This window comes from Leopardus geoffroyi, chromosome D4 (assembly GCF_018350155.1).
Source record: "Leopardus geoffroyi isolate Oge1 chromosome D4, O.geoffroyi_Oge1_pat1.0, whole genome shotgun sequence".
Taxonomy (NCBI): Eukaryota; Metazoa; Chordata; class Mammalia; order Carnivora; family Felidae; genus Leopardus; species Leopardus geoffroyi.
The window spans coordinates 76,110,508-76,123,495 of NC_059342.1; the positions used below are offsets into that span (position 1 = coordinate 76,110,508).

General features: G+C 47.4%; 1 protein-coding gene across 1 annotated transcript in view; it reads left to right on the forward strand.

The window, feature by feature from the left end:
- PAPPA (pappalysin 1) overlaps window positions 1-12,988 on the forward strand; it is a 244,964-nt gene that overhangs the window by 112,072 nt on the left and 119,904 nt on the right. Inside the window, exon 9 of the mRNA XM_045469597.1 lies at window positions 2,272-2,363. Within this exon, the coding sequence (XP_045325553.1) occupies window positions 2,272-2,363 (92 nt within the window). The remainder of the gene's footprint in view (window positions 1-2,271; window positions 2,364-12,988) is intronic.

Here is a 12,988-nt window from a genome sequence, read left to right on the forward strand (position 1 = left end):
GCCCCTAATGGATGAAAGCATTGGATGAATATAACGATAATACTCATAAATCTTTTTTGAGCCTCCGCTATGCACGAGCATTGTGCTACCCTATTATCTCCATGTGAAACCACATGAACAGCATCCATATAAAATAGGTTCCATTACCATACTTTACAAAAGAGATAACTCATGTACAAAGATTCTAGTGACTTTCTCAACCTGACATACCCGGGAAAGAGCAGAACCTAGATGTGAACCCAGAGCCCATGTTCTCATTGGGATTCACCATTGCCTCACCTTGTGACCAGCAACCCTACAAAACTAACAAGTAAAGGAGTAGCTACATGCTCTCTGTTGTACCCCAGGCACTGTGCCTGGCATTGCGGGGCTAGGATGACAAAGGCTGTCGCTTCCTTTGACATCTGAAAGCCCAATGTAGGGGGGCTGTCAGGTAAATGGGCAGAGGTGGTCAGTTTGACAAGTGCTATCATAGATGGAGCCTGGTGGCTTTGGACACAGAGAAGACCGCCATCCACTCCAGCTTGGGAGGTCAAAGGAGGTTTCTCAGAAACTCTATCTAATGATAGATCTATCATGCCTAGAAGATATTTGTGGTAACACCAATGTTTTGCTTAAACCAAGAGAACATACTGTTTGGGTGGTGAGGGAAGGCGGGTTAGATGTGTTCTTTGTGGCTTTGGGAAACCAGCCCAGGTTCCAAAAAAAAAAAAAAAAAAAACTCTCCCTAGATAACCCATGAGATAGCTAAGAAACACAAGGGATTCACTGGCAGTGATTGGGAATATGGGCCCAGCTTGGAACACGGAATTCCCTTCTCCCTGGCTCCTAGGTTTGCAGACAGGGGAGAACTTGAGTGCCTCCTCAGTGATTAGTGCGATGGCCCAGCCGTCCTAAGGATTGATTGCAAGGCACCATCCTGCTACTCCAACACCTCCTAAAAGCAACAAACATTTCCCAGTGTTAATTGCCCGGGTGAAAGGAAAAGTCTGAGGCCTCTCCCATGCTGTGACAGGTCCCAGCTGGTCTCTGGGGAGGGAGGGACAGCTGCCACACACTCTGCAGAGACCTCCCAGGACTAAGAGGGAATGGGATCCGTGATTCCCCAAGCATCTACTGTATGTCATGCACCATGCCAACCATGTTAAGTTACATTCTGTCCTTGTGCTGGCTCTAAGGAGCAAGTCTAATGATCTCCATTTGAACCTGTGGGAAAACAGAGACTCAGCATCTGGAAGAGCACTGTCCAGTGGATTTTTCTGCAGTGATGGAAGCATATTCTGTGCTGTCCAGTCCAGGAGCCACTAGCTACATACTAGGTACAGCTCTCGAGGACTTGAAACGTGGCTATGGCGACTGAGGAATGGAATTTTAACTTTTTTTGTAGTCTTAATTGATTTAAATGGTCAAGTAGAGATTAGGTGGCTTATCTGTGATCACTTGGCCGGTTTGGAACAAGGGGATCTAACGCCAAGTTTTCTGTTTCTCAATGGACGGGATTTTCCAGGTAGTGGCAATCCATTCAGTCCTTCAGCTCTTACTGTTCCTTCCAATTCAGAAAGCATTGCTCATTTTCTGTTCATCCCAACCTCTGCAGAATCACTCTTAGGTGATAGAAAGTATTCCAGAAAACCCCACAAAACACCAAAAAAACAAGAGGAGGCACTTCTGTTTCCCAGTAGTATAGTTTCAAGGCCCTTGGAGTTCCTGATGCCGTGAAACGACATACCCAATGGAGAGAGCAATACTTCCTGGTGAAAGGAAGACCAGACTCAAGCATGTGACTGGGAAAAAAAAAATCTTTATTTTTAAGTTCATTGGGGGAGGAAATTGGGGGGGGGGGTAAGTTAAGTCATAGTGAAGAATAGCGCTGATATTTCAGAAGCTCAGAAATTTCCTTCAAATCCACCATTTCAAAATGGCAGCGAGATCTTCCAGACACAGAGGAGCAAATTCTGTTCATTTATTCATTCATCCATTCATCCATTTCTTTCTCCCATCTGACTTAAATAACAAGATCTCAGAGAATGAGTTTGAGGCAGGAACTCTGCTTTGTCATGGAAAGTCCAAAGTTAGGCCAATGTAGTAGGATCTTACAAATTTATATCTTTACATGTCTCATTTTGAAGATGGAGAAATGGAGACTCGGACAGGGCAAGGGATTTGGCCTGAGGCCTCTTGGGATGTTCATGGCCTGGGAGGGGCTCTTCCAGGCCCAGCTGTGGTCCTGAAACAGCTCTGACAGATTTCTCTTCTGTACCTGGTCTGCAGAAGCCAAGGTGAAGAATGTGATGATATGAATAAGCTCAATGGGGATGGCTGCTCCCTTTTCTGCCGAAAGGAGGACTCCTTCAATTGCATTGGTAAGTCTTCGTCATTTCTTTGGGCTTAGCTGGAGAAGGGGACCGTGCAGAACTGCCACTTCAATAACAGCAGTACTTATGACTAATGGTGATTTACTCCTTTGTATTACAAATATTTGCTGAATGCCTCCTGTAGGCCAGACCTTGTTTTAGACACTGGGGAATACAGCAATGGGAAGCAAACAAAAATGGGCACTTGCACCTGCCCTCATGGAGCTCATGTTCCCATTGGATGACAGCAATGGCTGCTGGTAACTCTTTTTCAGTCTAGCTTCACCTTCCATTCATCATAGCCCTTCTTCATGCCAGCTCTCCAGGATGGTTATGAGTACAGATTTTTATTAAGGCTTTTATTCTCATGTTAGAGATGAGAAAAATCAAAAGCCAGAGAAATGATAAAACTTGTCCAGCGTCACACGAGTTAGAAGTGATAGAAGACAGAACAGACAGAGCCAGGGCTTGAACCTGATTCTGCCTGATTCTTAAGCACATGCTCAGCTTAGTTTGCTGCACAACCCCCAGCCAAGATCCAGGAACCACTGCGGTCCCCTCTGCACACTCAGAACCTCGAGGAATAGCAGACCAGCCTGTGTTTAGAAAGCAAACGTCCTTTTCCCACCTTCACTGAGTCAGATGGGAAATTTGTTTTCCTCTGGCTTCTCTAGGAGTCTGGCTGTTCTTGTTGTTACAGCCCCACTTGGGAGGCCCCGGCCAGCCCGGGGCTGGTAAACAGTCAGGGGTTGGGGGGCAGGGATGGAATTTTGAGCTGGCTCAGATGAGATCATACTTCCTTTAAGATGCAAATCGATACCTGAAGATCAAAGGTCCCCCGGCTAATCCCCTGGGCTGGAGGTGAAAACTAATCACAATTCATTTGCAAGTACAAAAGACAGAGGTGCTCTATCTGAAGCGGGAAGGGGCAGCTACTGAGGGGATGAAAACATTGGTGGGAAGATTTCTCACTGAAAGGCAATTTTCTAGGAAGACTAAAGGGAAGGAAATGTCATCGGGTCCTCACATTTGCAGTGCATTACAGGGACGCATTTAGACCTGACTTCTCCCTAGAGATTGTGAGCGAGCACTGTGAGCTCTTCACCATATATCGTTCACCCTTATTCCATTCTCAACACACATTGATTGAGCACCTGCTGTCTCCCTGGCACCAGGTAGGGGCTCAGCAACACAGTAAGAGGTGTCCCACAGCTTGCCGTGGATGGAAGCCAAGGAAGACATGGAGGAAGGAAAAACGGGAGGAGAATTTCCAGGCAGGACCTTGGGTTTCTAAATGACAGAAGGTTGTTTTCTGTCGACCTGGGTATGGTCCATGGTAAAAACGTGATGTCAGCATAGTGGTATGGTGGAAGGAGCCTGGGCTGAAAGTTAAGAAAACCCAAAGTCCTCACTGTGCTGAGAATTTGCTGCCTAACACTGGCCAAGTTGCTTCTCTAGTCTGGGCCTCAGTTTATCTCCTGTAAACTTGAAAGGATTGAGGTAGGTGGTCTCTAAGGGCCTTACCTGCCCATGACTTGTGTGATTTCCAAGGTGTGTGACTATTTCCCATCCCTATGAGCTATTTGCCTTTGTCGCTATCTTTGCAACACCCAGCATCACTCCCCAGTCATGCTGGGAAATATCTTCCTATGTTACTCGCACAAAGTTGGCATGTAACTTAAATGCTTCTGGAAGGAAGGCAGGATGTGGTGTGAGGGTTAGATATGGTATCCTAAAAGAGATGCTTGGGTGGCCCTGACACCCACGTTGTAGGTTGTTTCAGCACTGTGTGGCAATAAACAAAAACAAGAAAGCCTCCTTCAGGTAGAAGTGCATCGTCCATGGAAGGGGTCTGCGAGCTATAGTCCATGGGCCAAAACTGGCCTACTGCCTATATTTGTAAGTAAAGTCTTACTGGAACACGGCATGCTCATTACTTTACATATTGTCTATGGCTACTTTCCGGCTACAAATTATTGAGCAGTTGCAGCAGATATCCTATGGCCCAAAGAGCCTACAATATTTACTCGTCTGGCCTTTTACAGACCTTTGCTGACCCCTGGCTCATGGATTTGAGGTCTTTGATACTCTTGGTTATTGGAGCCTGGTGCAGAGAGGAGGTGAAAACCAGGCCATGGTTTGCCATATCTAAGAAAAAGAACTGAATTTTAAGTCGACGGGAGGGGCCTGGGAGACTCTTAGAAATAGCACTGGACAGTGAGTCCAGTCTTTGGGTGCCTAACCCCCTCGGGCCCAACTTTCCCACCTATACATTAGCCAGAATGACTGTTTTGGACTAGATCACTGATTTTCACACTATGTTAACTGGGATGTTTAAGAGGAAAGAGATGAGGGTGAGGGAGGTACTAAGAAGGTGAGACTTGGACCCTCATAGATAAAGGTTGATGTGCTGTTGGTGTCTACTAGGTTCTGAGTCTTGTGCTGGTGATGATGATCTTTAATGAACATCTATTATATACCAAGCACATTTCAAACCCTTATTTTCATAACAATCCTTTTGGTTTTGCTTTTACGAAAGAGGAAGCCCAAGCATACAGAGGTGAACTAAGGATATGCAGTTCAATGGTAGAATCAGGACTCAACCCCAGAGACTCTGATCCCAGACTATGGTGAGCTACCTGAAAAAAAAAAAAAAAAAAAGTAGCTCTTGGTCTTGTAGGGTTTTCAGGGTAAATGAGGAACACACTGCTGTAGAATAGTTCCTATAGTGAATTAACGAACTGGAATACAAAATTGTCAGTGGTGTGGATAGTGACTCTTAGTTACCTGGTATATTCAGTATGGTTTGTGTTAGAGGAGGGACCTCACCTACACCCTCACGCTCACCCATTAGAATAGAGACTCAATGAGACACAGGACATTCCAGGAATTAGGGAGTGTATCCAGAGATCCCAACTCCCAAAAACTTCATTCCAAGGAGAAGCTCCATGCCTTTGAGTCTAGAAAAACATCTTCCCTTAAGAATAGCTGAAGAATAGACAGTGAATCTTTGGCTCTCACCAGATCCAACTTATGTGAGTCAGAGAAATGGCAGTGCAGTGTGGGAGGCTTTGCTGAGGTGGACTGGTTTCATCATTATATTGGTCAAGGCAGTGGCCAAGCAAACAGGCCTGAGTGAGACTCACTTGGGCTCTCATACCATGGCTTAGACATGGGACCTTAGCTAAACGTCAGTGTTCTCATCTAGAAAATGGTAAAAGTCATGGGACTCCACTGTGGAAGATGTTTATCAATAATTTGGGATACTTGTTATCTGGATCTCCTTAGATTTAGGAAATAACTCTCCTTGATATAATAATAATGAGGCAGAGCCAGGGCCCTCTATAAAAGTTGAAAATCCCAAAGTCTCTTTCCCCCAGTCCCCTTTATAGCTTGAGGGTGGGCACAAGCCCTACACTTTCCCTTGGTCAGACACACCAATGTAAGACATTGAATCAGAAGCTAGTGGTAGTAAGACATGGGGATATCACAGAAGCCATTTTAATAAGGATGGCTATAACTCGTGTGTTTCCAAAGTACCAGTGACAGCACGTAGCATTAGCACCACAGTGACTCTGTTCTGATGTTTTCACAAGACCAGTCCTGGGACCTAATCTTGAGCTTAGAATTGGGCTTCAGAGCATGCAAGCCTGGCTCTCCAGCCCTCCCAGAGAGTGTTCTAGAACTATCCAATATTCTCTGAATAGATTTTGTTTACCTGTTTTGCTTAAGTTAGCCAACGTTGGTTTCTGTTGATTGTCACTTAGAATCCTGACTGCAAATTGTTGTCATAAGATACTGTGAAGTTTAACCCTGTTCCTAGCAAGTTGGATGTGTTGGATGCATGTTACTGTTACTTATCTCAGTGTGTGCTTGGTGGGGAGGGGAGGACTATCAACAACCACCATTTATGGGCACCCACTAGGTGGTATGCCCTGGGTCATGCACCTTTCTTTAGTGTGAACCAATGGGAGAACTCTCATATCCAGATGAGAGATCTAAGAGCTATTATGATCTCTTAACCTGCTCAAGGTACCAGGGCTCATAGAGGTGTGACCCCATGTCAGATTGAGTAGGCAGCCTCCACTTTTTCTTCTCTACCACACTGCCCACCCCATCTGAATGAATGACTTCCTTCTCCCTTCCTTCCTTTCTTCCCTCCCTCCTGTCCTTCTTCCTTACTTTCTTTTCTTCTTTATTATTATTGTTGTTTTTGTTATTATTATTATTATTATTATTATTATTATTTTTGTCACCAACCATTTAGCAGGGCCAGTGATTTCCCTGGGTTTGGTAACACCAGTGTGAGGGTGGGTGACAGATTTATGGTGGCATTTCCCATTCACTTTTCAGAAGCCCACACATCCGGAAGTATTCCCAAGGTACCAATGTGTTATTATGCAACACCCTGAGACTTCCCTTTCCCGCCCCAGTGCCCTCATCCCCAGGCACATAATACGCTGCTTGTTAAAAGGAACACCACCCACAAGACCTCTTAGGCAATGCAGGCTACATCCCCAGCAATGTGGAAATTATCTTGTCCTCCCCTCCCCCCCTTTTTAAAAACATAACATACACCAGGCCTGAGGCTTCAGTTAAAAAATGTGGTATCGGTAAAATGATAACTCCCCACCCCCAAACAGGCACCGGCTGGAGGCATTGTTCAGCAGCTCCGGGAACACTGTTCCTAAAGCACTGAGTCGTAAACTACAGGCAGGCTGCTGATAAAAGCTGAAGGGGGGGAAGGTGATGGTCAAATTAGACAAACTGTGAAGCATCCCCAAGAGGGGCTCCCCTTAGTGACCCGTCTCAAAGCCAGTGCTGGAAGAGAGCTACCTTCTGAGATGAGGTACACTCCCTTACAGGAGATGCCATTGTGGGAGGGTTCCTCCTGCTCTGTTTTAATTTACCTTTTGATTTACCGTTTGATTTACCACCCTGCATCCTTCAGGATGGCTGGGCTCAGGGATCAGCTTAGATGTAAGGGCCTGGGCCGCAGCTCAGGATCCCAGAGCCTCAGTTTCCCCCTCTGTGACACGAGAGGGATCAAGCTGCAGGCTATTGGGCTTCTTTCCCTGCTTGGCACTGAGGCATCCTCAATGTGTCAGGCATCTATTTAAAGCCTCTGAGGCAGGGCGCCTAGGTTGCTCAGTCAGTTGAGCATCAGACTTCAGCTCAGGTCATGATCTCATGGTTCGAGGGTTCAAGCCCTGCGTCCGGCTCTGTGCTGACAGCTCGGAGCCTGGAGTCTGCTTTGGATTCTGTGTCTCCCTCTCTCTCTCTGTCCCTCCTGCACTCATGCTCTCTCTCTCTATCTTTCTGTCTCTGTCTCTCAAAAATAAATAAACGTTAATAAATAATAATAACAAAATAAAGCCTCCAAGGCTTCAAATCCTGCTTGAGGCCGATATACAATTAGGAAAACAAAGCAAATCGCCCCCCATGTTGTCATTCCCTGACATACACACATGCCCTGTGTATCTCTTTTTCTCAATTCTTCATAACTCCTCTCTCCCCACCATTCCCTGCCGTTAGCATGACGTTGTCTCTGGTCCTTGACATAGCATCTCCAGCCCTGTCCCAGGGCCAGTAACTCAATTATCTGTGAGGCAGCTGAGGGGGAGGAGGGGAGATCAATCCTCCTACCCACCAGTCCCTGGGAGGGGCGGGGGTCACAGAGCCTTGTGGCCCCTCTGTCAGGCTGCCCTGGCCTGCTCTGAGCCAAGGCGAGAAAGGAAAACAAGAAGATGAATCGCCATGTCTTCTTGGTGGATGTTCTGATGAGACTTTAGAACAACAGTGACTAAAAAGAAAAACAGCATCTGGTTGGGGGGGGGGGGGAGTAGGAATGGAAGGGGGAGGGAGAATGGGCTCTGCTGGGAGTTGCATTTATTATTATTTTTCTTTCTAACAAAGTGAAATCATAAGACGATCTACCTCTCACCTTACAAAAAAATGAAAATCAGAAAAACAAAATAAACCTTCTCCTGGATGCGTGTATGACTTCAGACTTCCCTCTGTGGGAAACATAGTAGCTTTCACCGAAATACCTTCCTGAAATAAAGCATCCTGTCCCTGGACTTGAAGACAGGCCATCACAAGAAGAGAAGAGAAATATTAGCAGTAGTTGCAGTGCTGGTGGGGAAGGTGGTGACCATCAGCTAGGCTGGGTGGCATGCTTGGTGCTGGCATAATGACACATGACACAGTGATAGGTAAGAACAGAGATGCTGGGGGCACCTGGGTGACTCGGTTGGTTGAGCGCCCGACTCTTGATTTCAGCTCAGGTCATGATCGCAGGGTCGTGGGATCGACTGAGCCCTGCGTCAGGCTCTGTGATGAGCTCGGAGCCTGCTGAAGATCCTTTCTCTCTTCCTCTGCTCCTCTTCCCTGCTTGCTCGCTCTCTCTCTCTCAAAATTCTTTAATATTATTTATGTTTGAGAGAGAGAGAGAGAGAGAGAGAGAGAGAGAGAGAGAGGAGAAGCAGAGAGAGACAGACACAGAATCCAAAGCAGGCTCCAGGCTCTGAGCTGTCAGCACAGAGCCCGATGTGGGCCTTGAACTCACAAGCTGTGAGATCATGACCTGAGCTGAAGTAGGACGCTTAACTGACTGAGCCACCCAGGGGCCTTCTCTCTCTCTCAAATTAAAACGCAAAACAACACAAAACAAACCCAGCATTGATTATGGGTGACAAGCCTGGACCAGGCACTTGTAACCCAGGCCTCAGTTTTCTCAGCAGTAAAATGGGTTAGTAGTAGATCCTACCTCTTAACAGTTATTGCAAGGATGACACAAAGTTATACATGTAAAGTGTGTTTTAAAGCAGTGACACCTGGTGAGTGTTACATGTGCATTTGCTGCTACTGTATTCTTACTCTTATTAATACCAAAAATTCAGAAGTTGTATCAATCCACCCAGGAATCCTGTAAGATAAATAATGTTATTAGCCCAGTTTCCTAGAGGACATCATCTGAGATTCAGAGAGGTTAAGTAACTTGTCCAAAATCCCACAGCTAGAAATAGCAGTCCTTGGGCAGCATCTACACACTGAACCGTGAAGTCGCTTCATTTAGTAGGCACCCAGCTGTACCAGCTTCTGTGTTAAGAATGTGTTTTTCTTTTCTTTTTTTTTTTTTAAATTTTTTTTAACGTTTATTTATTTTTGAGACAGAGAGAGACACAGCATGAACGGGGGAGGGGCAGAGAGAGAGGGAGACACAGAATCAGAAGCAGGCTCCAGGCTCTGAGCCATCAGCCCAGAGCCCGACGCGGGGCTCGAACTCGCGGACCGCGAGATCGTGACCTGGCTGAAGTCAGACGCTTAACCGACTGAGCCACCCAGGCGCCCCAAGAATGTGTTTTTCAAATGACTTCATATTTCCCCAGCAAGTCTTCTGCACAGACTAATATTGCCCATTCTGCTGATGAGGAGACTGAGGTGCTGAGAGTTTCAGTGGCTTGTCCTAAGTCATACAGCCAGGGAGATCAGAAAAAGTGACTTCAAGACCCCATCTGCCTGCCTCTAAAGACCATGTCCAGTATCCAGATGAACTCCCCCAAACCAGCAGACAGCTTCTCTTTTCCACTCTTTCTGTTTTGGTGCCCTTGGCTCACAGCAGGAATGAAAGTGAACGCATAGGTCCTTCTGTTCTTTTCTCATGAGTCATGAAAGCTACAACTTTCAGTTATTATCACCCTATAAACATTCCACTGCGTAAACCCATGCCCCCAACATAGGGCCCTCCTGTGTTTCGGGCTGTATTTTCATTTTTAACAGCTCACCCTCCATTGACAGTAGCCACATTGTTTTTTAGCTTAGGAGGACTTTTGACACTTAATCCTGTTGTCATGGCAATCTGGTGGTGACAAGAGGTGCCTGAGTTCAAATGTCTCTCTGTTGTAATTACTACCTGGGTCATCCTGGGCTCCTCCCATCCTCTCGCAGAGTCTCCGTGTCCTCTCTGGAAAACGGACATAATTATAACCCCACAGTTCTGTTTAGAGGAAGATGGGCATAATGTCTGTAGGGTGTTTAGCACAATGCATGGCAGTTAGCGGATGTTCCACGATGTCAGTGAATGCCACTTCCCCTTCCTCACTCCCATGTCAGTTGTGACGGATACAAAGGCCTCCAGTCCATCCCGGGCAAAAGTGGTCCTGAGACTGATCTGCCGGAAAAATGCGGAGGTCCCTTGTACAAAGTGATCGAACCCCCTTGATCTCAGCTTCCCCAGCTATCAGGTGATGGGGTGAGCTAGATGAGCTCCCAGGGCCCTTTCAACTCTGACTTCCAGAATTTAAATCCCAGATCATTATTGTTTTTAAACTGTGCATTTTAAAAGAAATGAGGGCTTGGGGAGGAGAAAGGAATTCCTTTAACCCACAGGGTCAAAGGGGGTCACTGAGGGGACAAAGGAGCAGGAAAGGGAGGCGATGGGGCGGAAGGCTGCCGAGAGGGGCAGGACCGAAGATCTGAAGTCCTCAACCGGGAGGTCTGATGGATGCATTCAAACACCCCGAGTCGAGTCAGCACCGGTTAGGATCAAGCTTGCCATCCAGCCTCAGACCTCAGCTTGCCACCTCCTTCGGAAACCCGGGAGGCCTACCCCACAGAGAGGCCAGGCTGGAATGAAAAGAAACAGGAGGCTGTGACGCCAGAAGGGAGGAATTCTAGCCCTCAGCCCAGGTCGGCTTCCTGGCTCACAGGGAGGGGTCAGGCTCAGAAGGACTTGGAGCTTGCCTGAATTTGAGGAATCAAGACCACACTTTGATGTGTGCCTTTGAAAGGCAGCCTGACTCCAAGGCAGGTGAATCTGGGTAGCCAAGAACAAGGGCTTCTTTATGGCATTTAAAGTGACCAGAGACCAGCCTGCATGTACATGTGCCTTGCTGCGCATCAGTGCGGTTGTGACCGAGGTAGCTGGGGAGACAGAGAGGCCTGGGGGGCCAGGTGTCGGGGAATTTTCCTAGCTGCTGGCTCCCTGCTCTTTCTTGGGGACCATGTTGTGTTGGAAGAGACATTTAATATTCATGAGCTGTGATCTCCACTTGAAGGGAGTGCCCTGGGGGAAATTGAAATATTAAGCAAGTGAGGGATATAGACCTAATTGTAGCCTCCTTTTCTTTTTGGACAGAGAAATAATGTGCCTAAAATAAAATGATGGATGGGCAGCCGGGATTGTGCGAAAAGCCCGGTGTTGCAGCCTGCAGAATAAAACAGCTAACATAGGCAGTCAGAACCAGGCAGAAGATGGGGCCAGCTGGCTGCTGGGTCACTTTGTGTCATTCATTCGCACGTTTCTTCACGCCTGCTGTGTGCCCAGCCCGGTGCTAGCTGCAGGAAGACAAGGAAGCAGTGGCAAGGCAGGCCAGGGAAACGACCCGAAGAAGTATCTGAATGTGATTGTTGAAAATGCCAGTCGGTGGATGTACTTAGAGGTGTGTAAGTGGAGGGCCTCCTTTGCACTGAGGAGTCAAGGACGGCTTCCTTGAGGACACCTACATTTAAGCTCGGACCGGAAGGTCAAAGAAGCGGACAAATTAAGGAGATGTGGAGCAGGGTGACGGGGTAAGGAGTGTAAGAAGCTCAGACTATCAAATCCTCAAGGCAGGAGACAACTTGAGAGGGTGCCACAGAAAGGCAGCACAGCCAGAAGGCAGTGAAGGGAGGGGATGAGGCTGATACCTTGCAAGCTCCGATCCTTGAGGTCCCTGTAGACCTCAGTGGGGCTGCTGCCCCTGGTGTGATGTTCTGTGCCAAGCCCTGCGCGAGGCACCAGAAGCTTGCGTGTCTATGCATGTTTGGACTGGTCAGGGGTCAGCCAACCTCTGCCCTTGGCCAGACTCCCATCTGCTGCCCGTTTATGGGTACATGCAGTTTTATCGAAACCCATTTATGTTCCTTGGTGTAGGTGTTTGCCAATACAAAGGCAGAGTTGAGTAGCTCCAGCAGAGACCTCGTAGGGCCCACGGAGCCACAATATTTCCTGTCTGGCCCTGTACAGAAAAAGTTGCCAACCAACCACTGGCATAGATGGGTGACTATATAGGTGGGTAAGAAAACAGCCATTTAGGGAGATCAAGGAGTGTGAGAGATGAAGAGATGAAGGTATGGCCTTATCCATCTTGCTCTTGGGCCTGTAGAAGTGTAGCTTTAATTGTCTTGACTCCCCCCAACATTTTCCCAGTACACATCGGGCTCCCTTGCCCTTCATGGAAGAAGTTATCCTGTCCAGCCCTGTGTCCCCAGCACTCAGCTGGAGCCAGTCACTAACTGACTCTGTGGCAGAAAAGAGTGGCCAGTGGAGCCCAAACTGCTCACTGCCTAAAGGCGGACGGAGTCATGGATCCTCCCGGGGCTGCGCAAGGGAGTAGTGTATTGATATTTATGGAGAACCTACTACGTGGTCTCATTTCACACCCGTGGCAGCCCCTGGCAACCAGGCATTATTATCACCACTTTCCAGATAACACAACAGAGCCCCCAACTGTTTAAGTGACTTTTGAGAAAGTGGCCCTCATTCAATGAGTATTTATTGAGCTGGAAAACCACCACGAGGGGAAACAAACCTTCGGGAGTACTGCATCCCACACAGCACAGGGCACGTGGCCTCCCGTCTTGATTTCCAC